The 21,965-nt window shown below is 53.6% G+C and overlaps 4 protein-coding genes across 4 annotated transcripts; 2 read left to right on the forward strand and 2 right to left on the reverse strand.

Moving 5' to 3' along the window:
* Positions 1-474: 474 nt before the first annotated feature.
* COCSUDRAFT_7990 (GILT-domain-containing protein) lies at positions 475-1,430 on the forward strand (the record flags this gene model as incomplete). The annotated part of the gene is made up of 3 exons (XM_005647489.1): positions 475-855; positions 1,055-1,133; positions 1,363-1,430. Coding segments are annotated over 3 exons (528 nt in total), but the record flags the coding sequence as incomplete, so codon positions are not given.
* Positions 1,431-1,622: 192 nt separating this feature from the next.
* COCSUDRAFT_29052 (UPF0060-domain-containing protein) lies at positions 1,623-2,598 on the reverse strand (the record flags this gene model as incomplete). Its single annotated transcript, XM_005647490.1, has 3 exons — positions 1,623-2,062; positions 2,242-2,313; positions 2,480-2,598. Coding segments are annotated over 3 exons (256 nt in total), but the record flags the coding sequence as incomplete, so codon positions are not given.
* Positions 2,599-3,036: 438 nt separating this feature from the next.
* On the reverse strand, positions 3,037-3,948 carry COCSUDRAFT_29053 (UPF0060-domain-containing protein). The gene is made up of 3 exons (XM_005647491.1): positions 3,586-3,948; positions 3,413-3,474; positions 3,037-3,311 (listed from the first exon to the last, which is right to left on the reverse strand). The coding sequence occupies exons 1-3, from the start codon at positions 3,924-3,926 to the stop codon at positions 3,154-3,156; spliced, it is 561 nt and encodes a 186-aa protein (XP_005647548.1). The 5' UTR covers positions 3,927-3,948; the 3' UTR covers positions 3,037-3,153.
* Positions 3,949-13,386: 9,438 nt separating this feature from the next.
* Positions 13,387-14,349, forward strand: COCSUDRAFT_53480 (hypothetical protein). Its single transcript, XM_005647492.1, has 2 exons — positions 13,387-13,420; positions 13,673-14,349. The coding sequence occupies exon 2, from the start codon at positions 13,722-13,724 to the stop codon at positions 14,007-14,009; it is 288 nt and encodes a 95-aa protein (XP_005647549.1). The 5' UTR covers positions 13,387-13,420; positions 13,673-13,721; the 3' UTR covers positions 14,010-14,349.
* Positions 14,350-21,965: the final 7,616 nt, after the last annotated feature.

Here is a 21,965-nt window from a genome sequence, read left to right on the forward strand (position 1 = left end):
GCTTAGATGCCTCTACAGAAATATTTCTAATAGACGGAATTTTGTTAGTTGCGTCAAGTATTCGTGTTTTCCAACGCAGTGCAGTCAAGTTCCAGTGGCGATTCGAAAGTATCGACGCTGTGTGTTGAAAGAAAGAAAGAAAGAAGAAGAAGAAGAAGAAAGGAACGCAGAACAGGAGACCCCGGGGGGGACCCCTGAAAACTTCTGGCTTTCTTCCTCTAGCTTCCATCGTAGACTTTCTTCGCACGTGCCGAGCTTCTGCCATCACGTTTTGCTTGCAGGCTTGCCGTACAGCAATCCGCGCGTTGCATCAGGCAGTCAGCTTGTCCAATAGTCGAAATGTCTGTTTCAGAACGCAGTGTTGGTGTGTGCATTGTCATTTCTGTTGCTGCTTTCGTGGTGTCGGGATCCCTCCTGCTGCGGTCAGTTGGTCCAGATCTGTTTCATTCTTCTCCCATCACACTCAACACTGTAGGTGGGAAGCCTGTCAGAATTCAATTCGTCGGCGAGTCCTTGTGCCCAGATTGTGCAGCATATACAACCAAGGTCTTGGAACCCATCTTCTCATCAGGGCTCAAAGACCTCATCGAGCTCGATTACGTGGGATGGGGCAATGCCAAGAACACTAGCGGCGAGGTGGAGTGTCAGCATGGGCCTAGGGAGTGCGATTTGAACATTGCATTGAACTGCGCACAGCAGCTCAGCAAGTCACAGGAAGACTTCTTTGACTTTTTGTACTGCCTGGAGAGGGAAGCTTTCAGCTCCACGGGAACAGAAGTGCTGCAGACCTGCTCAAATAGTGGAAGGTTGTCCGAGAAGGCTCTGCGCGAGTGCAGCACTGGCAAGCTAGGTGCGGTGACGGCACCACTTTCTGGTTCATGCTCACACGCCAGGAGCTGTCATCACCATGCTGTGCCCTCCTTGGCTGTCAGAAGCCTCTAATATTGGAAACGTTGTCCGGAATCTGCAGTTGAGTCAGCATTGTGCTACTGCTGTTGCGCATTGTGTTTGGGCACATAATGAGTCAAAACTTGGGACTGCGGATCTAGGCAAGGAGCTTGAGAGGGCAGCAGCAGCTGCCACCCCTCTGCACCAGTACGTGCCTTGGATACTGGTGGATGATGTGCCGCTCGGTGCGTTTTGATGTATTTTCCTTCTGTGAGCGTTCCGGCTTGTGCCTCCGAAAAAAAAACGTGTGGCTAGCCAACAATTCGATGGCCGCAAGTAGTCAGCTTGGGCTGTGCGTGTGCCTTGTTGCATGCAGCCATCCAATCTGCGGCATGGCTTTGGATGGATGCAATGCATTTGCGGTTCTGCATTGAGATAAGCCGATGCTGACTGCTGGGTTGTGTCTATCTTCAGGGGCTGACTGTGGTAACTTGGCAACCTACATCTGCGCTGCGTACACTGGCAAGAAACCGGAAGCATGTTACAATGCGCCAGAGTTTCTGCCGTGCCCAGGTGCTCCTGTGAGCAGCCTGGTCCTTAGCTGAGTCTGCATGGCCCATCAATGTAAAAACAAGCTCTGTGAAGGAAACTTGTTGGATATACCACGTACAAGAACACAAGGTTTTTCATGCTTCGCTTGTAGACATGTTGGACGATCAAGCAATTCTACATATGGCATTGCAATACAATCTTTACACTTTTGTTGAAGGCGCTTTTGACCCTCTGATAGAAAAATCAAGCTGAATGCACGATAAAAATATTATGGTACAGTATGGGGCATGTACAAATGCCATTGGCAATGCCAAAGCAACTGCGCAGCAAGGCAATAGGCAACCAATGCTAGCTCGGAATTTTATAATTTGCCAAGTTAAAAACATCAAACATGCGGTCACCCCATGTTTGCCAATTGTGGCGCTGCAACTGTCAATAGATTTGTAATATCAGGGTTTCAAAATTCAATTTTACAACGGCCACTTTGTGGATCAATCAAACAATTCTCTCCAAACAATCTGGTCACAATGCGTTGGTCATGTTTCGTGATGAGACTCTCATCGTGGGTAAAAAAATGCGACGACCACTCCCGTCAGAGCTATGGCCGCTCCAACATAATCTCCTGAGCAAGAAAACGCACAAGTCCTTCAGTTGCAAGAAATCCACAATTATAAAATTATTTCCCCTAAAATACATGCATGGCACATGATCTGAGTCTCTAAATCATCAGAAATACAGTGGAAGGAAGTTTCACTGACCATCACTTTGAAACTTGAAATTGCAGGTCCGAAGCAAGCTCACCTGCATCGGGCGGTTCCTTGTCAAATACCCAACCCCATGCGTAGCTGAGCACGATGAAGAAACCTCCGTACACTGCGCAGCATGACAAAGCCTCATGTCATTATAGTGCATAATGAAGGATGCTCAGGTCAGCAGTTGATCCAGCAGTGCAAAGCAGCCTGCTCGCAAACGAGGCAGAAGCATCAACTGCGCCTCCGCGCTACGGATAAGTACTTTATTTAATTGCCTTGGGGCGCGCCTGCATAGATCCTGCCGAAGTTGGAGGTGGGCTGAGCAGTGGGCAGGAAGCCATAGCCCACCAAGACAAGACTCCCAACGATGGCCCAGTAGAATGGCTTCCCCTCCCTCACAGCCTGCACAGAACATACAGAAGAGCTATACTGATGCCCTTCAAGGTCAGCATATTCCCCCGTGATTCGTCACGCTTTAGAGCCCTGAAATGGCACCAGACAGAAGCTAATCACATCATGTCAAATCCAATACAAGTTCCTGACGACGGGACTCTATGGCGTTGCAAGAAATGCTCTGCTGTGCATTTAAAGGGCAGAGGTGTCAGGGCAGACCGAACCTGCCAGACAAGCCAGCCACCGCCGATCTCGCACAGCCCGGCTGCCAGGAACAGGAAGATCGCCAGGACCACTTTGCCTGGCGTCCAGTGGAAACCGCCCTCTGCCGGCACGCTCGCTGCCTGAACCAGCACAAGCCCTGCCAGTGCCCCAGCAATTGCTGCATGTACTCGCGTTGAGCACAAGTTTTGGCGGCGATTTCTGCCCGCCACAGTCTTCCCAGCCCCTGCTGGTTCCCCCAGAGATAGCTGGCTGCTCTTTCTGGAGTCAAGAGGAGGCCCGAGGTCGAGCATTGCGGAGTCGAAGAAATACTTCCCAGGGGGCTTTACAGTGACAATGCTGCCTCTTAGCTCACTAACTGCTGGCTGCCAGATGGCTGCTGGGACTCAAGGTTACCCTGGGGCACTGAGTTGGCTGATGGCGTGACCTGGATCTGTGCCTTGCGCGGCCAGAACCAAGCTACCAGGACTCCAAATATTGCTATGCCGCCCCCTACAAAGTCCCCTGCAGCGGCAAATCCACAGCTGTCAGGCTGCTCACCACTCAATGCCCTATCTTCTGCAACGTTTCATTGGCATGCCTGTCAGGGCGCGAAGGGTGGACACCTTTGTCAGGATGTTCTGAGCTCAAGAGCCAGCCCCAGCCATAGCTCATGACAATGAAAAACCTGCGGAGCATTTTGGAAGCCGTGATGAGAAAGAAATGAGGTATAATGCCTGGTTCTCAGCACTACTTGGTCTGTTCCTTGCCTAGGGCATGGCCAGGAACAGCGACCTACCCTCCATACACCGCAAAGACACGCCCAAAGTTGCTGATAGGCTGTAGCGTGGGTATGATGCCATAGATGATGAGGATGAGGGATCCAAGGATACCCCACCAGAAGGGCTTGCCCGTTCGTATTGCTTGAAAGACTAGCCAGCCACCTCCAATTTCAGCAAATCCCGACAGAACGAAAACAGCTATTGAAAATAAAATCTTTTGAGGTGTCCAAAAAGTTTTCTCTGGTACAGCAGGCTGAGTAGGAAGTCCCCCAGAAGAAGTGGGATCCCTCTCGATCTGCACCACAGAACTTTCTGTGGTTTCGTTGTCAGGCCTGCTCGCGTTCTCTGCACCGCTCATCAGTAGAGTGGCAACATTGGCTTTCTTCCTTGGCACTGACACGGCTGCAAATGCTCTTCACTTTGATCGTCCACGGGATTTGAAATTTCCCTCCCTTAAGGTCAAGCTTGCGATCGGGAAATGCTTAGGGTACCTTGACAGCTCTTGCCACTTTCATACCATTCTCGTGCTCACTTTGCTGGTTTGCATCTAGATTGAAGTGAATGTTTGAAAAGCATCGCATAAGACGAGACAGGGTAGGTCCGGATAAATAGTGCGAGTGCTTGGCAAAGACTGCACAATCTTGTCGCTGATGAACGCCCATTTTCCTGCAAAGCCAGTCTCGAGGCAAAATTGTTTTTGCCTACCGTATCAACAAAAAAGCGACGGACTGGTCTGCTTGCTGATGAGCGTGGCATAACGCAGGTAACCTACTGGCTTCTTGTCTTGCGAGTCTGCAAAAATGAAACTCACGATTTGATGAATTTCTTTATGGGGTCATTGTATTCACTGAGATATTACAGACCTTCTTTGTTGCGCACCGTTTTGTCACATATCATCGTCACCAGGCTTTACAGTTCTTGCACTTGATGATACATCCTGATTTCCACAATGACGAATGACGCGCATGCAAATTACTTGTCATTTCACGCAGGACAGTACGGTTGTGGATGAGCAGGATTGCCACTCGTACTGAATAAGATGCCTCCAAAACGGAAGAGGGACGATGAGGATGTGCCAAACAACCCCCTCACAGATGCTCCAGACATCGTGGGTACGCATCCAAGACCATTCAGACCTATTCTAGTCTTATCTGGGCTACTCATCATCAACCTTCCTTGTTAAAAGCGCCGGGTCCGCCTGGAGTCCAGAAAAAACAGTCTTCTTCTTCAGTGATGGAGACTATACAGACGGTTTTGAGCCACCGTGAACACTCTACAGGCTCTTCGGATCCTATGGCGAGAGGGGGCCTTGCCAAGGAGCAGGCAGTACAGCAGCAGAGTGGGGCACCGGTCAAGAAGAAAAGGCCGATGAACCTTGCGCTGCTGATCGAGGCGGGTCTGGTCCGGGATGGTGGCGTGCTGCGCTACATGAAGGTGCCCCCCTTTATTCCCTCACACCCCTTGTACCACCTTCTGTGCACCGGGTCACCTCGCATGCTGCATGCATGCAATTTGCATGCCTCCAGCCATGTGTGCCCTGCAATAATGCTGCCTTGATGGCATTTCTATCGGGGAGCTGTGGCCTCCATACCACCAGAATGAGGCATCTTGATTCTCGCAGAGGTGTTCCTTGAACAGGTCGATTCGAAATCGATGCAATAATCAAGGGCAGGATTTTGACTGCCGGCATGCACTGGAATTCTGCAGGGCAAGGGCCTCGAACACAGCAGCAAGCTGATGGCGGTGGGGCGAGCCAGCATGGAGGGAGTGCTAGTGCAGGGAAAGGGACAGCCGATGGGACTCAGCGCCTTTGAGGCCTATGCCGGCTCCTCAGCTCACCGACCTGCCCAGTTCACTTTCACCTCGTCAGGCCTCAGCCTGCAGGTACGCAGCCTGTCTGCTTCATGGACTTGAAAATTCAGAGCACTTGGGTGTTCAGAGCAAATTGTAGCGGGTCTCATGCCTTGTCAAGAGTGCTAACGCTTTAGCTGAATAGCCTCGAGGCTGCACTCGCATGCTTTCTGTTTGCTCACAAATGCTTTCGACAGAACCAATGCTAGACGGCGCGCCTAGGCTTCGGAGAGATGTTCTTCGGGTGTGATTCAGAAGAGTCACTTCAGCATCACACAATTTCCTGCCCCACCTGTAGGAGGTCATGTTGGGCAGTGATTTGGGTTTTGCTAGATTGTCTTGGGGACTTCATCAGGGGGTTGACATTGTCGTAGAGGGTCTGAGCGGAACACTCGGGGGAGAGGTGGTGAGCTGCTTGTATGCGTGCGCAGCAATTGATGCAGAAGCACTCCGAGGGGAAGGGGGTGGGCAGCGCGCCAAAGAGCAAGCCGGGGCGTTGGGGGCTGACCGCAGAGGGCAGGTCCCGGGCAGCCCACAGCGATTTCACTCCCCCCAACGCAGACGACCCCAACGACGAGCTCTGCCGCATCTGCCTCCAAGGGGTGAGCCTTCTGACTTCTCATCGTGAAATTGCTGCAGAGTCTCCAATTCCGTGGCACATCGTTCCCTCTGCTCTGCTGCTGTTTTGGTCTCCACCACGACATTTCTCTCTAAGTTCCACCTGTTCATTGTCTGCTTTGACTCTACCTTGACGTTGTCCTGGGATCTTTGAAGCAGCAGTGCTGAAGCAGCCTTGACTACCTTCCAGACAAGCTCCTGTGCTGATTGAAAGTCTTTACCTGCGTTGTCCTGAATGCCCATAGGGCAGATGGGCATCAGCCGCGTGGTTAAATCTGGCAGCGCCGTCAGGACGTGCGCCCACCCCTTGAAGCAAGGTGCGGTATATCTGTGCATATTTCTGTCAGCAACACATGACTGAAATGTTGGAGTGACGAATGCAGGGGGATCTGCTGTGCTGTGAGAGCTGCCCAGGAGTGCTGCATGCGGGCTGCGCTGGGCTGCCCGCTGTGCCCGACGGTGACTGGCACTGCCCGCACTGCGTCTGCGCCGGCTGCGGCCACGCCGGCTTTGGGGCGCGCGCCGACCTTGAACCTGCCTCTGCGCAGGTGTACATTCCCTGCTGCTCGCGACACAACGGCTGTTGCGCTCCTGCAGCAAGTCCTTTGCCAGGAGTGTACATGTGCTCTGTCTTGTCAAAGTAATGTTTCGACATTGAGACGTTGAGGAGCAATGTCGGCGCGGCAGGCTTCGCTAAGATGGCTCATGACGCCATTTTGGCAAATCTGCCACCCAGACATTGCTTTTCAACACGTTCTCGCATCAGCTGCTTGGCCCAAAGGAATGGCTGTCCTGCACAGAGGTCAGGGATACTTGATTATGTGTATGTGCAACGCCAGGTGACATGGGTGCAGCCTGGCTTGGATGGGCGACAGCCTGTCTGGAAGGGACCTCTCGACCCGGAACAGAAAACACCTGTTGTCACGGTGCCAGCGCTGGCCTTTGACTTGCAGGTAATCTCCACAATAGTTTTGACATGGCATGGCGTGCATCACAGAGAAGCCTGCAGGAGGCATACGCAGGGATCCCTGATGGGTGGGATGTGCCACATGGCTTCCTAGGCAGCACCATGTACAGTATGCCCGAGCCAAGCCTGTCTTGTACTTGTTGTCTATCAACTGTAGTCTACTTGTACTCTCCTCTGCATTTTATCGCATACAATCTACCTATGGTCGTCTGGTTCCTTGGGATCAATGTAACAGACATGCCGTGCGGATGGACTCCTGCGTAGTGCTAAGAAGTCATCGAGCTAGGGAATGGATGAAGTTGCACGCCTGTTCAGCATGCTGGAAGCTTGCTTGGTGGTGGTGTTTCCTTTGCTACAGTTCTCTACACACGAGCGCGGTGGTGAACTTGTGTTTGGTGTGGCAGTGGTCCAAGGAGGGCAAACAGGCAGCGGCGAGGCAGGCAGCTGTGCAGAATCCACCGAAAGCAGAGGAAGCCGCGGCTGTGAAGGCAGAGAACAAAACAGAGAAGCAAATGGGCTCCGTTGAGGCTCTGGGGCAGCCAGGGTGAGCATGCAGCCAATCTACTTGAGCCTTTGTGCTGGCATTGCTGCCTGTTGCAGTTGATCAAGCCAGGCTTGTATTCTGCACATTACTGCTATGCATGCTATGATACGGTGCCCTACCTGGAGATCTCCGGTGGCAATAGGCCAGAGGATTACAATAACCAAATCTCTTCTCCCTAAAGAAAGGTTTCGCATACTATCACTTAGCCTACAATAAATACAAGCACTTGAAGGAGAAGTATCTCGAGAGCATTACGTGATGACAGGAAAATAATTAATGGCTGAGATGCTGCGCAGGGAGGGGATAAAACATGAAGCAGGGGAGCCAGGGTCCCCCAGGTCCCCCCGGGCATGGAGGGAACCCCCCCGGCCAGCCAGCGCCGGGCGCGGCAGAGGCAGCCCGACGGGCAGAGGCTGGGGGCGGGGGCGCGGCCGCGGTCGCGGCAGAGGCGCAGGGCAGTGGAACCGGGCGCAGACTCCTGAGCTCATAGATATAGGTGCGGATAATCCAACTACTTATTTTTGTGTCGGTCCTGCTATACAGTAATGCAAATATCCAGCATGCAAAGGACACCATTGCTGTGCCACCCACTTCACAGCACCACACTCGCCTCAGCTTAGCCCCTGCCACATCCGTGTGAGATAGTTTTGCTGTGAGATACTCCTTGTCTGACACATGTGTGAGACGACACTATCATGTAAATGTGGAATGGGTTGAGCCCTCACCATCTTGTTCTGACCACCACACAGCGTCCCACGCATACCTGTTGAGCCATCTCTAAAGGAAATATTTGTCCACGGCAGATGAGTTTGTGGATTTGGCGCGTGGGGCGCAAAGCAAGGACTCGCTGACGGAGGCCCTGGACGAGCGCTTCCCAAAAGTGGCGGGCTCGGCAGCTGCCCTGCAGCCGCTTAGGAACCTGTTCTACAGCGCCTGCCCTGACCACAATTGGAAGGTGGGGGACCTTCCTGTAGAAGTATGCATCCAGGCTCACGCGCAGGACCTCACCACACGTGTTTTCCTTTAGAGCTGAAGTGACAGCGCTACACAGTGAGGTACAACTTGAATCCATGTCTTCCCATCCTGCATGTCATCTTGGATGCTGAACCTTGCACCAAACATCACACACGCGTGACTCAGGAGACCTGTCTAGGCTAAGCATTTTAAACTATGTAAGCCTAGCTTGAAACCCATCCAGTATAAAGCAGCTCCTGTTACAGAAGGTAGGCCTAAGACTCTCATTCCTGTGTTTGCGGCGCAGGGGCGGCAGGTGTCACTGCCTGTTCTGGTGGACTCTCTGTGGAAGGCGGCCTTTGCAGCCGACACGCCAAGGCGACGGCCGGGCCGACCTCGGAAGGCGCCTCTTGTTTCACAGGACTCGGAAGATGTTTCCCATCCACCAGAAGACTCGCACCTTGATGCTGCGGAGGCAGTAACAGCAGCAGCAACTGAGACAGGCGCCACGATTGTATCAGGGGCTCCAGAGGCTGCAGTCACTCAGGGAACCGGAGGCAACCCTGGCAGGATTGCCTCAGAACCGGCATTGGAGCAGGAGGGGGGTGCTGTGCCAGCTGCAAATCAAGTTAGGCTCGTGGTGCGTTGCCGCACTTTATTTGCATCGTGCCTTCAGTAGTCCAGGCAACCATTTTTTCATGGGCAGTGCTTTCTCCTTTCCATCCAGCTTGCTTGGACCTGATATTGTTTCACCTCACGCTGTTGAAACACGGAAGCAGCTTCTCCAGGCAAACTGGTTAACCAGTGGAGAGCAGAATTTGTGGCCATGCAATGCTCACGCAGAGACTTTGATTGCTGGCAGTGCTAATGTTGAGCCATTGCCACACATTCCGTACATGGGTGAGTCAAGTCAATGTCTTCTCATGTGCAGGAACCAGTGCCGTCCGACAGCGGCTCAGAGCTGGACATCTGCACAGTGGCAGACGGCTCCCCACCCATCCTGCGCCCCAGCCGATTCAGCAACGCTGACCTGCCTGCCACCGCAGAAACTCACTCTTCCCCTGCCGAGCCCGCAGCTGGCACTGCTGTTGCTGACGCAACTGAAGCAAAGCAGCCAGCAGCGGCGAGCGGCGCTGCGGAAGCTGCCGGGGAGTTGCCGGGTACCCCCGGCCCGGCGGCCGGCAGCTGCGCGGAAGCTTCCGCCGTGCCAGAACAGGCAATGCCTGCTGCGGCGGAGGCAACGCTGCAGAACGGGCTGCCGGAGCCTGTCTTGCCAAATCAGCAGGCGGGAGGTGTCACAAGCATTCTTGCAGCGGATCCCAAAGCCGTCGCCGCCATCGCCGCAGCCGCCTCGCAGTTCCTGAAGAAAGAGCAGAGCCAGCATGAAGTGGCGGATGATGTCACTCCGAGGGTGGCAGCAGAGGGCAATGGGCAGCTAGAGCAGCAGCCAACTCAGGCAGCGGCACAGTGCCAAACAAACGGCATAAGCACGCTCACAGCGGCACAGGCAGAGCCAGCGAGTGAGTGCCAACCTGCAAGCGAGCAGGATCATGGCAGGACGGCAGCTGAGGGCGGCAAGTTAGGGCCGCAGAAAGCCTCAGAAGGAGCAGCCCCGCTGTCGAGCTTCCTCCAGGCCGTGAAGAGAGAGATGGTGGCTTGCTTGCAGAGTGAGCCGATGGCAGTGGTGCATGCCAGCACAGCAGCAGACACTGTTGCCTCAGCTGCCATCATGGCTGCAGCAGAGGAACAGGGTGGGCTGGTAACAGAAGTTGAGGAGGCTGTTCCCATGGAAATGGACGCAGCAATTCCTGCTGCCTTGCCCATGACCATAGAAGGTGCGCACTTCTTGAGAGCTGCACGCACGCACACATGCATATCATGGATTGCCAAGGCTTCTGCTCTTTTCAATAGCTCGCCAACAGAGGATCAGACTCTCCCCTCTTTGCATCTACATATTGTGCAGTGAATTCACACCCTGCTGATGTTCCCAGCTATGCTTGATTGACAGCAGCTTTAGTGGAATTTGCCTCCTTGCATTGAAGTCACCGGTTAGAACTGCATATACTCATGTTGCCAGCCCTACTCGAGAGTCAGCAGCTAAAGGGAGATGAGTGTATATAGAGGCGGCGCATGAGATTGGGCGGCCAGTGCGGCCGGCGGCCGGGTCTGCGCCGGAAGGGAACGCTGCTGTACTGGTGGTCTGCGGTGGCTGCGGCCAGCGGCGGCACCTCGGATGCCTGCCTGCCGCGGACCAGACCTTGGTGCGCAACATCTCTCTTCATGCACTTTAAATCCCTCGTGCCATAGAAACATTGCTGTACAAGCAATGCGTCCTGGCGTGGAGAGATGACATTCAAGCCTTCAAGGAGTGGGTGTGACGGAGCTCATTGGGCTTTCCAGTGTCCTTAGAAGGTGTTGGACGCATATGGCCACTTTTGAAGCTGTGGTTGTCTAGCAGTGCTCACTTATGAGTGCAGCATTTCTATGGAATCTCCTTAAGGTAATCAACAGAGTGATAGTTTCTGTTGTGGTGTGCAGGCGGTGAAGGGAGCTTGGTTCCACAGCGAGGGGTGCAGAGCGGTGGACGCTGAGCTGGCGAGGCTGGCAGCTGCAGGCCTGCTGCCTGTTCAGGCAGCGCCAAATGCACCGTCTGACCTGGCGCCCGCCTGGCAGCTCGTCCGCGGCACCGCCGTCAGCGCTCCCCAGGTGCGGCCAGAAGACGTTCTAGTAACTTCCAAAGAACCAGCAACTCCACAAATCCCCTTCTTGCCACAAGTGGCCCACGTTGAGGAGACCGTGTCCAAGCATTGAGTGCATGCGTCATCAGCTTACCACCGGCATCTAAAGCTGAATGAGCCTGTTGCCACGGGGTTTTCCATGCAGCATCAAATTGCATCCCTAAATGAACTGCCGCGCCTGGAAGAGGTTGTGGTTGTCAATTACGCTTTGCGCCTGCGCCTGCCGGTGACACACCCTGCAATAGTGTGTCTCAGCGGGGTGCTTGGATCTCCTGGCAGCGTCATTTTCTTCCATGCCGACAATGACTCCCAGCCAGGGTCTTGCAACGGAGATGCAATAGAGTACCCCACCCAGAGGTCAAGCTACTGCCTTAGGATCCAGGGATGACAGACTACTTTCAAACCCCCGTAATCACCCCCGTTTGCGCAGGACTGCCGGGGAGTTGCGCCGCAGTACGACGCCCCGGCGAGGGCGCAGCTTAGGGAGGTGCTGTTCGCGGCGCGGCACATTGTGACGGAGGCGACCGGCGGGCTGCCCGACAGCCGCACCGGGCAGGACTTGCTGCCCATGCTCCTGCAGGGCAAGGCCGCCGCAAAACGCGTCGTGGATTTCTCGCGCTTCCATACAGCGATGCTCTGGCTTGGACGGACACTCGCTGCAGTTGGTGCGCCACGGCTTATCACTGTATGTCTGGATTTGAGAGTTGAAAAACAGTATCTCCTAATGTGCCTGGCACGCTGGCTTTTCTCTGCTGCAGTATGGCTTTGAATCCTTTAACGTGCTCCTCCTTTTATTGAATACTCAAGACGGATATTTGAGCAACCATTGCTTTTCAAGGATTTCCCTGCAGGCATTGCTAAAGGAAGTTGTGTTCCTTGAGTCTGCACGTGCGTAAGCTCTCATAATCCCACGGAAGTGCGATCTCAGGCAGCTCAATTGCCGCCGCAGCTGTGCCTGCAGGGCTGTCTCTCAGTGACGTGCTGAGAATTGTGAAATAAAGCGGTCTATCCTGGTGTGCAGGCCTGGTGCGCGCGCATGGCGCTGAGGTGGCGGAGGTGCCAGTTCTGGCGGTGCGCCCGGAGCTGCAGGGCAACGGCCTCGGCCGCGCGCTGCTCGCGCAATTGGAGTCTGCCCTGCTGGCAGCCGGCGTGAAGCTGCTCGTGCTGCCGGCTGTGCCGCAGCCCAGCGCTGGAGAAGCCACTCCTCAGGTGATGACCTTTTCCTTCATGCTCGCCAGCTCACCAGGCAATAGTTCTGCAAAGTTCAGAAATTAGTTTCAATGGTTAATAGAACGTGCAATCTAGAGGTAATGCTCTGTTCACGGCGGATGTGCTTGACACATGCAGTATCACACTCATGACAGAAGTCAGTGGGCCGCTTAGGAGGTAATGCATGTTGAGTGCCAGGAGATGTGTCAATAAGGAGTGTTTGCAAAGTTTCTGTATGCTCCCAGAAGGGGCTTGTAAAATTGGATTACGTGTCCATTGCAGGGATCTGGCGTGCAGCACTGGCCCGACAAGGCAGGCTACGATCCGGCAAGCGCCCGCCAGCTGGCGCGGCTGTCAGCGCTGCCGCTGCTGCACTTTCCCACGGCGCCCTACCTTGCCAAGGAGCTCTCTGCTGACACCCTTACTCTGGTGAGTCACGCCACCTACAGACTTCTGAGGGCCTGAACCTCTGGCTCTGCCCTTGCCAACCAATTCTTCCTGCTTGGATCAGAGTACTCGAACCTGGCCCACCTCATGCGCGCAAGCTTTAGGCCAGCTTCGAGTCCCGGGTCCAAGCTGAAGGTCTTCCGTTGCGCGGGCAGAGCCGAGGTTCCTTCCCCAGCATGCCTCTCTGTGTTGACACAACGATGTGATATGGATCAGAGTTTCAACGTGACCTGTGCCAGACAGATTTTTTTCACTGTACCTTTTGAGCTGGTTTGTGCTGATAATTTGCGCTGGGGGAAAAAGCGGCATGTGTCTAACATGGGGTGACTGTCCTGCGCGGGCCCGGATTTTCTGCGCTGGTGCACAATGGCATGTGTATAATGGCAGGTGACAGCCCCGAGGGAGCTGAAGATGAGGGAGGGCGTAGATATGGCGCCCTATGTGAAAGCCAGGCTGCTGCAGACTGTGCCGCTCACTTCCTATGATGCTCCGGCGAGTGAGGCTCAGCCCGCTGATGTCGACAGGTGATGCACCTTGGAATTTACCTCTCAGAACCATTGAGAAGCCTTGTCCCAGTCTTGCATGTGGAGAATGCGTCCTCTCGGGTTGCCAGAAATGCACGTGGATCTATGCCCAAACAGACAGGTGTGCCCAAGGGCTTGAAAAGCCTCTTGTGCACACCCATTGGGGTGCTTTTGCCCTTGCTAATAATTGATCACTGCCGCGGAGTAGTGGCTTCAGTACTGATCGAGCTTTCTGTGGGGATGCATTGACAGGGAGGTGAAGGCAGAAGCCCCCAACGCGCCAGATGAGGCCGGACCAGAAATGCCAGCAGATGTCATCATGGACGTAGCAGACGATCAGCTCCCGGCTGCAGAAGCGGTGACTGATAGTGCACAGGAGCCGGTGATGTCAGCGGCGGTGATGTCAGCGGCGGCTGACTCACTAGCAGCTGTCGCCTTAGGAGCTGAGAGATTGGGTCCTGTGGGTGGCGATACACGGATGGTTGATGCTCCGGCAGTTGGACATATGAATCTTCAGAAGGGAGATGCAGGGACAGCTGAGGGTACAGCTGGAGGTCTGGTGGATAACATGGTTGATAAGATGGAGTGATTCCTAGCGGCTTGGAGGACAGAGCTAGAAAGTGTGGCGGTGGTGTGAGTAAACGGGCAGCCATGCACCGTGGTGCGTTTGAGGTTGCCTTCGGACTGGGTTCTGTCTGCGTGGCCATTCCTTGCAGAGACTGTCTTGATGCAGGGATGCATGCGGAAGTGTGCAGCCGAAGAATGTGCAGCTTGCGAATTCGAGTTTGGAACGTGAGTGAACTTCACCAGTGAGCAACTTTTATTAAACTGATACGCAGCGTTGCAATTTGTACAAAGCTGGCCTAGGGAAAGAGCGAAGCGATGGCATCGAGCCATGAGACGTTTTCCTGTAATTGAAAATGAATGTCTGCAGGCTTTCTCTGTTGTCCTTGACTCTCTTGAAGTTTCATCGGGCGGATCCGATGCACATCGATGAAAGTCTTGATGTCAGGGATCTACGAGCCTTAAACGACAACCTCACCTTCTCACAAAGTTTGTTGTATCCTGCACATCATATCCCAGCAAGAGCAGTATGAGCGCCGGGGATGAGCGGAAGTTGCAGGGATGAGTGGTCTCTCTCGGAGCGTCGCCAAGTTTGGCAGTCGCAGTACCGTCCCCCTCCTCCAAGTGGCACAGATCAATGAGGGCCAGTTTCGCATCGAAGTCCCGTTCTTCCTGATCGATGCTCCCATCCATCGCCGTGGAGGGTTGTTTTGTTACATACGGAGCATAGTGGGAGCGTGCAGCACGAGTGGGTACGTAGACAGCGCCAGAGACAGGAGCTTGCAGTCGGTCTCGGAGAGCATCCTCGGGTGTTCAGAGGTGCGCGATGGGGAAGAGAGTCCTAGGATCGTGCTGATATCTTTTGATAAGCTACCTAGTTCTCGATGACGTTGATCCGGTTCCGTGTCGGAACAGATCGGTCAGACTAAATTGTCCAGATCGCCTGCAGAACTAGAACAAGTCTAGCAGGAAGGCACCTTTCCAATGTTATTGCGGCGCAGAGCTTGGCCATGTAAGATTGGTTTGTAAGACATATTGATGTGTGCCCCATCCGGAGTAGAGAGGTATGGAGTGCTGGGGCGTCTTGGAGGCATATTGGGCTAGTGAGCATGTTGTAGCTTGAGGAATATCGAGAGGAACTGGGAAGAAAATTCTTGGTAAATTAGCGAAACTTCTTTGTATGGTGTTGACTAGTTGGAGGTGTCCATTGGCCCTGTCTTGCTTCAGTCTGAAGAACACCAATTTTTGGATGTCACCAGCTGAGGTGCGGTTGGGGGTCATCTGAAACTGCCAAGGAAGTCGAATGACGAATCTCAATGATGTTTTCATGCATCTCCAGGTCTACGCAAGTTCTGGTAACTGCCAAATATGTGGGGTTCGAGAGGAATGGACTGTCCCTGAGGAGCATGTGAAATCTGGGACGCTTCGGCACTATGCAGCATGAACGTCCTGACCACAGATTATGCGGGTGAGCGGAATCCTATCCGTGCATGGTGTGAATGCGAGTCAGGAGCTCACACCATGGAGGGAGAGGCTTACCCATGTGCTAAAACTGCTTGTTTGCGTGCCAGCCTCTTTTGGAACCACTCATTCAGTGTTGTGTGTTGCAACCATCCAGGATTGGGAGATGCGTGCAGACACTGGTGTTGGCAGCTTTGTTAGCACAGCCCGCCCTCTGCAACTTGCATCACTTGTCGCCTACACACACGCGCACAAAGCTAAGCCATGGAGCATGCGTGCCGCCAAATGGGCTCTTCAGCAAGCTAGGAAAGATCATCACTCCGGGAGAGCAGAATGTCAAATCTTCAGCCTCTGACTGCGCTGCAGCCTGCGAGTGGGTCACCCTTTTCCCTCTCCATTGCTTTTCTGGGGCCCTGAATGTAGATGAGCTTTTTCCTGCCTTAAGGGGATTATCATCGAGGGTGTATCTATCTGTAAGGAATTCGTCCTGCCTTGAGCTGCTTCTTGCCCTTCTTTCTTTGGAAGCTCTCTACCCCCATATTTCAAATTTGAGCTTCGTATCTTTCTTGGTAGAGGAGTGCTGGTGTGATGGTTATTTGTTGCATGCAGGGCTGACTACAACTGCAATGCGTGGACGTGGTGCGACGACCCCAAGAGCTGCACTGATGAGCTGCTGACGCAGATCCCCTACAGGGGCTGCCAGCTCAAGTGGGATCCGCATGAGCCCTGGGGTGTTCCTGCAGAGGAGCTCACCAAGAACTTCCAGCCCTCTGTCTTCACCTCTGGCTACATCAAGAGTGAGACCTTTTTTTCTCACACCCGTGTGCATGAGAGACTGCACTCCATGTTCTTGCCCTTCATGCAGCCAGCGTTGTGTGCGGCCTTCCTCTTGCAGTCGTGGATACACAAAACCAAAAAGCTGGCAAATCATAGAGATTAAGCAGTAGGCGTTGGCAAGCCTTCCTATCGCCATGTGGCGTCTGATGATGCATGGACTTCGCCCTTGTCTTTGACCACCACCATGCACAGACTTTGTCTTTTCTTTCTTAGGCTTGTGCTCTGTGTTATTGCTTCATTGTCTGCAGAGGATGGGAGGTGTACCGATGAGCATGGGAATGTATTGAGCGAGTGACTGCCACTTGCGCCCAGGGAAGAAGCAGGGGCAGCACACCTTCATCCGGCTGCACTCGGCGCCGGTGACTCAGCTGATGATAGTCACCTCCGTGCCCGAGAAGGGCTGCCCACTGGAGCAGGGCGACCGGGCAACGCTGCTGGGAATCATGAACAAGCAGGTACGGAGACACCTGAGCTTCATCTTCAATTTAACACCCAAGAGAGAGGGGTCTCGCATTCAGCTTTGTAGGGAAGACCTTTCTGTTGTGGTATGCTAGAGGGAAAGGCCTGGCATGATTGCAGTGTACCGTATTTCGTGCGAGGCAACCAGGCTGACTGAAGGCAGAAGAGCAGTCCCTTGGCGGGTCCTTTGATCATGATCAGAACGCTGACTTCAAGCCAGATTGCAAATATTGACGTGGTGCTACACCTCTTTGAACAACGCAGATCCTCGGCCTCCTGAATCATTACTACGGCAGTCTTTACGTCCGGCTTACCATTACTCTCAGGCTCCCTTGGGCAGGTTGTGCAAGAGCTTGATTTTTGGTGCAGGACTATGCGCGCTGGCACTCGTACCAATTCTACCTCAGCACGGGAACTGTCGATCCCACCATCCGGCCCCCTGGCGCCCTTGATGTGCGCCACGCCGGCCCCCTGGTTGCTCGAATTAATTTCTCCTGTATTTCAAGCGTTGATTACACAAAAGTCATGGCAGCATAATACATGGATGTGAGTGCACAGGAACTGCACTCAACATTCTAGTATGGGAGATTTTGCCCTGCTTACTGATTTCTGGAATGAAGCTTGCACTCACCACAATACGCATCTAGCTGAGTCCTATGGGGCATTTGCACACTTGCATGCTGCACCACGTACTTCCTAGGATTCATTTTGAGGCATGCTGTGGCATGCATCACATCAGAACAGCATGGCTTGCTTCAGGAGAGATGTTACTGGCTGTGGGGAAGTTCCAAGTTCCTAGGTTGTCGCTTGAAGATTAGAAGCTCTAGCGACAGACTGACATGCGTGTGTTCCTTTGTTGGGTGCAGATTTGGACGTGGAACAAGGTGGCGTTGCTGCAGAAGGTGCTGAAGGAGACGCCCCCGGAGCGCGTCCCCTGGATCCTGTACATGCAGCCGGACACCATTATCGATGACATCGCGTTCACGTTCCCCTTTGAGATGTACCAGGGCAAGGACTGGGTCTCCGTGGGGGACGCCAACTCAGCCAAGCAGGGCTGGGCCTCCGGTGAGTCACTCTCATAGTACTCCCAGAAGGATCATACGATAATCGTTGGCTGAATGGTATGTCTTTTGACCAGCAGAGTGTTCTTTAAGATAAGCAGACAATGGTAGCTGTCTACCTTCGATGTATTTGAAAGGTCGATCAGTAGGGAAGGAACACATGGCAAGTCAGAAGGTACCCTCCTCGTAAAATCCTAATTTGGCATCGTCAAAAGAATCTTGTTTGCAAAGCCATGAGTGCTGGCTGTCTTTCTGAGGCCGGCAGACCAGCAACAGCATAGCACTGGTGTTTGAATATCCTGCAACTTCACAGCTCGGGGCGCAGAGGTACGGCCAGGTCTGCGCTGACCAAGATTGGTGGAGGTTTCACAATCAAGATGACATCCGGTGCTGAAGAGCTTGGGGGCGCGGAAAGGTGGTGTGGTGTGCTATGACTGATATTGGCTGAGTAGTATTGAGACCTTGCCAATCGTCTTGTGCAGGCGTGGATGCTGGGGTGTTTCTGATCCGCAACAGCCCCTTCATCCGGCAGCTTCTGGACACCATGGCCACCCACGCCCGCTCCCTACCCCTCCCCGCCAACATGGTGAGGCGCTTCCCTCAGCTTTGGTGCTTTATACGCCTCACAGGGGGCCAAGGACTTGCACGGCCCTAAGCTCGACCTGCTCTTCTCAATATTTGAGGCGTGCACCGGCTGGCCTGCGCCAGATACCCTCAAGTCCATTTTGGAGGCAGACATCCTGATGACTCAAGGGCAGATTAGTGAATTTTCTTTGCAAGCAGACCATGACCTCTCAATCCAGATTTGCCCTTGCTTTTGACAAACTTTGCCAGTAAGCTGGCATGAAAGCCAAGCCCAACATCTTTGGGCAGGTTTCTTGCAGTCAAGGGGCTGAGGGTTCTGGGTGTTGTGTCATTTGTGTGCAGGAGGAGGCCTACAGGCCGGATCCCCTGGCCTCTGCGATTGCGAGTCTGATCAAGGCCGACACAGAGACGTACCTGGACAAGTTCAACTTCCGCAGCGAGATCTGCATCTCCTGCGACTGGCGCCGCATGGAGCTCAGCCCCAAGGTGACAATTTTTGCATTTGAAGTTGAATTTGAAGTTGAATTCGATTTCGATTCCACACACACAAAATTCAGAAAGAAATTCGGGCCACTCCAGCACTCTCTGCACCAATTCTTCGTTTTTTTATAAGTCTGTGAGAGAATCTCAGCATGTATGCGTACATGGGGTCTATGGGTCAGCTGGGATGCCTCTTGACGGCTTGCATGTGATACTGGGGCGTGCATAGAGACAATGTCTTGCTCATCTGTCCTGGCCCACGTGGCTAAACGACTTCACATGGTCTCGCATGCAGGACCATGTGAGATTAGAAGAACAGTGCAAATCACATGCCGAACGACGTGCTGAACAACAAGCCCATAAAGTCATGCATGCAACACTGAGACACACTGCAGAACAGCGGTAACAATTATTTTCATGCCATCTGCAGAACGACGTGCTGAACAACAACCCAATAAAGTCATGGGGCACGGAGAACAAGCGGTGGAACCTGTTCATCTCGCGCTTCTTCGAGTGCCCCTTCTGCTTCGAGGACAACCTGAAGAGGGAGGACGAGGTGCAGGAGTGCCACACCTCCTACCTGGAACACTACGAATTCGCCTTCTGCCGCTTCCACCGGTGAGTGCACCTGATTCCTCTCTCTCTCTTTCTCTCTTTCTGTTTCTGCTCTTCTCTGTTGAGTGCTCCAGACAATTTAAGCAATCGCACAATCCCCATTAGGAATGCACAGGACTGCATGTCCAGGCTCTTCTTCATTCCAGGGGGTACAGATAGCCCTTGCATGGGGAAAAGCCATGGGTGTGCATGTGTGCAGGCTGCTGGTGGGCAATGCTTTGCTCTTGAAATGGCCGTGATTCTTTTCTATGCCAGCGAATACCAGTACTGCCCCATGCACATATATGCAGACCTGACTTGTAGAGGCCAGTTCTCAGGCGGACACAGCTGTTTGACTCTGCTTGCATGCAAGCTGCTTGTGCAGCCACAATCTGCTCATTGCAACTGCATATGCACCAGGATTGGCGCATGGTTAGTACACTCAAAACCACAGCCATTACTGTATTGACCTGCAGAAGCTCAGTGCTGATGCAACACATGCCACCATGCGCAGGATGGAGCTGGCAGTGCACAGGGAGGCGGAGTTGGGGGGACCACTGGCCCATCTCACAGAGCTGGGCGTGCCCCAAAACTTGTTGAATTTCAGCGGGGACTACACCGACCGCGCGCGCAATGTCATCCTGCAGTCGGCCACCAAGCTGCAGGCTGCCACCGGCGACCAGTGCTACCAGCACTGCCTCGCCGACTCCCGGTGTGTTCACCTTATTTGCATGCTGCCCTCTTCCCTCACTCCGTTCCGCTGGCATCCGGTAACAGAAGGTGTCGACTCAGGGCTGTTGCCATAGCTGTACTTTGTGGTATGGAGTAGCTGAAGTATTGGGTTCTTTTGGTCTCAGCACATCAAGCAACTTTCAGCCTCAAGAAAGGCTGAGCAGACATTTGCCCATAACTACCCCCGTAAACCCTTTGCATTGGAAGCCCCGCCTGAACATAAAGGTCTCTGCTCAAGCCAGCTTGTCTGGTGTGGCCGGCAGTGCCTGCTTCTGACACATCAACCAGCCAGCTGTTGCCACCGATCACATCTAAAGTTTATTTTGATGCCACAGAGAACTTTGCACGTCACCAAAGCATGCAATTGAGGGGTGGTGCTTGTGGTGCGCAGGTGCGAGTTCTGGGTGTGGTGCGCCCACAAGGCGGGCTGCGACGACAATGGGGAGTTCAACGGCCACTACCCGTACCACGGCTGCCAGCTCATGCAGCTGCCGCGCGACACCATTCCCCAGAACTGGAACCGTGGGCCCAGCTTCTCATCCTTTGAGTCCGGCTACGTCACAGGTGCTCTTCTACTCTGTCACCTCAACATGGCGTGCAAAGTGTAGTAGACGCCTGCTGCAGCGATGTGGTGTGTAGAGGAATTGATGATTGGTACAATGTGCCGCCGTGTCTCGCGGTCTTGTTGCTGACGTGAGAGTGGTGATACTACCAGTGTCTTGCATGCCCGCACCAGCAGAGTCATCAGATGCCGCTTGTGGTTGACAAGATTGGCTGGTTGAAGTCTGTAGGATGTCGGTAGTATCATCAGTGATGCACTTCAGAACAGAGCAGACAGCAAGAGGCTGTATGTCCAAAATTGTCATAAGCACCTCTCGCTCTTGTCAAGAACCTTTGCTTACCGCACTTGCTACTGTGAGGAAGAAATATGAAAACCTGAACTTTTGTAGTACGGTATATCACCGCGGACATGTCGTTGGGCAAAGATTTAAATTATTTCTGGTGTGCCGGGACAGGCAAGCACCAGTCGCGCGCTGGATTGGAGGCAGCCGACGCGAAGGAGCGGATAGTGATAGTGACCGGAGTGCCGACTGCGCCGTGCACCAACCCCTACGGGGACTACCTGCTCAGCCTGAGCATGCAGAACAAGCAGGACTACGCTCGGCTGCACTCCTACGAGGTTCACCTCATGGCGGAGGCCGTCACTTCGCACATCCGCGCCGGGCCCTGGCAGAAAGTTGGGTTCATCCAAAAGGTGCGCACCATGATCCCATGCAGCTCTTCTTTGCTTTGGCGAATCTTCTTCTTCGGGAAATGGGGAATGGGAAAGGTCAATGGATGAGCCAGGCTACCTCTCATATCCCCAGGAGGGGGAAAGACAGGTTTCTAAATGGAAACCATGGGACCTAGAACAGTGAGGAGTGCTGAGCGGGCCAACACCTGAGATTCTGAGGAATTTGCACTGCATCGGTATTGCGTCATGGAAGCTGCATGTGTCAGCTCAGTCTGCTCCGGAGCAAGTCTGATTACTTCAAAATGTCTGAGGCTGACACTTGGGCAGGCTGCATACCAGCGTCAGAGCTGCCACTGCTCTGACGCTGGCAAACAGCGTGGTCACGTGTCGCCTCAGCTTCAGTGGGAAGTTCAATCATTAAGAATGGCAGTACAGCCATGTCAGTTGTCGTGTCCATCTCTCTCATGAACCTCCTGTCAATGAGAAAAACAGATATCAAGAGCTTTTTGTGGAAGGCCTGTGAGAGGCGGACATGGAT

Source organism: Coccomyxa subellipsoidea (genome assembly GCF_000258705.1).
Source record: "Coccomyxa subellipsoidea C-169, whole genome shotgun sequence".
NCBI classification, from domain to species: domain Eukaryota; kingdom Viridiplantae; phylum Chlorophyta; class Trebouxiophyceae; family Coccomyxaceae; genus Coccomyxa; species Coccomyxa subellipsoidea.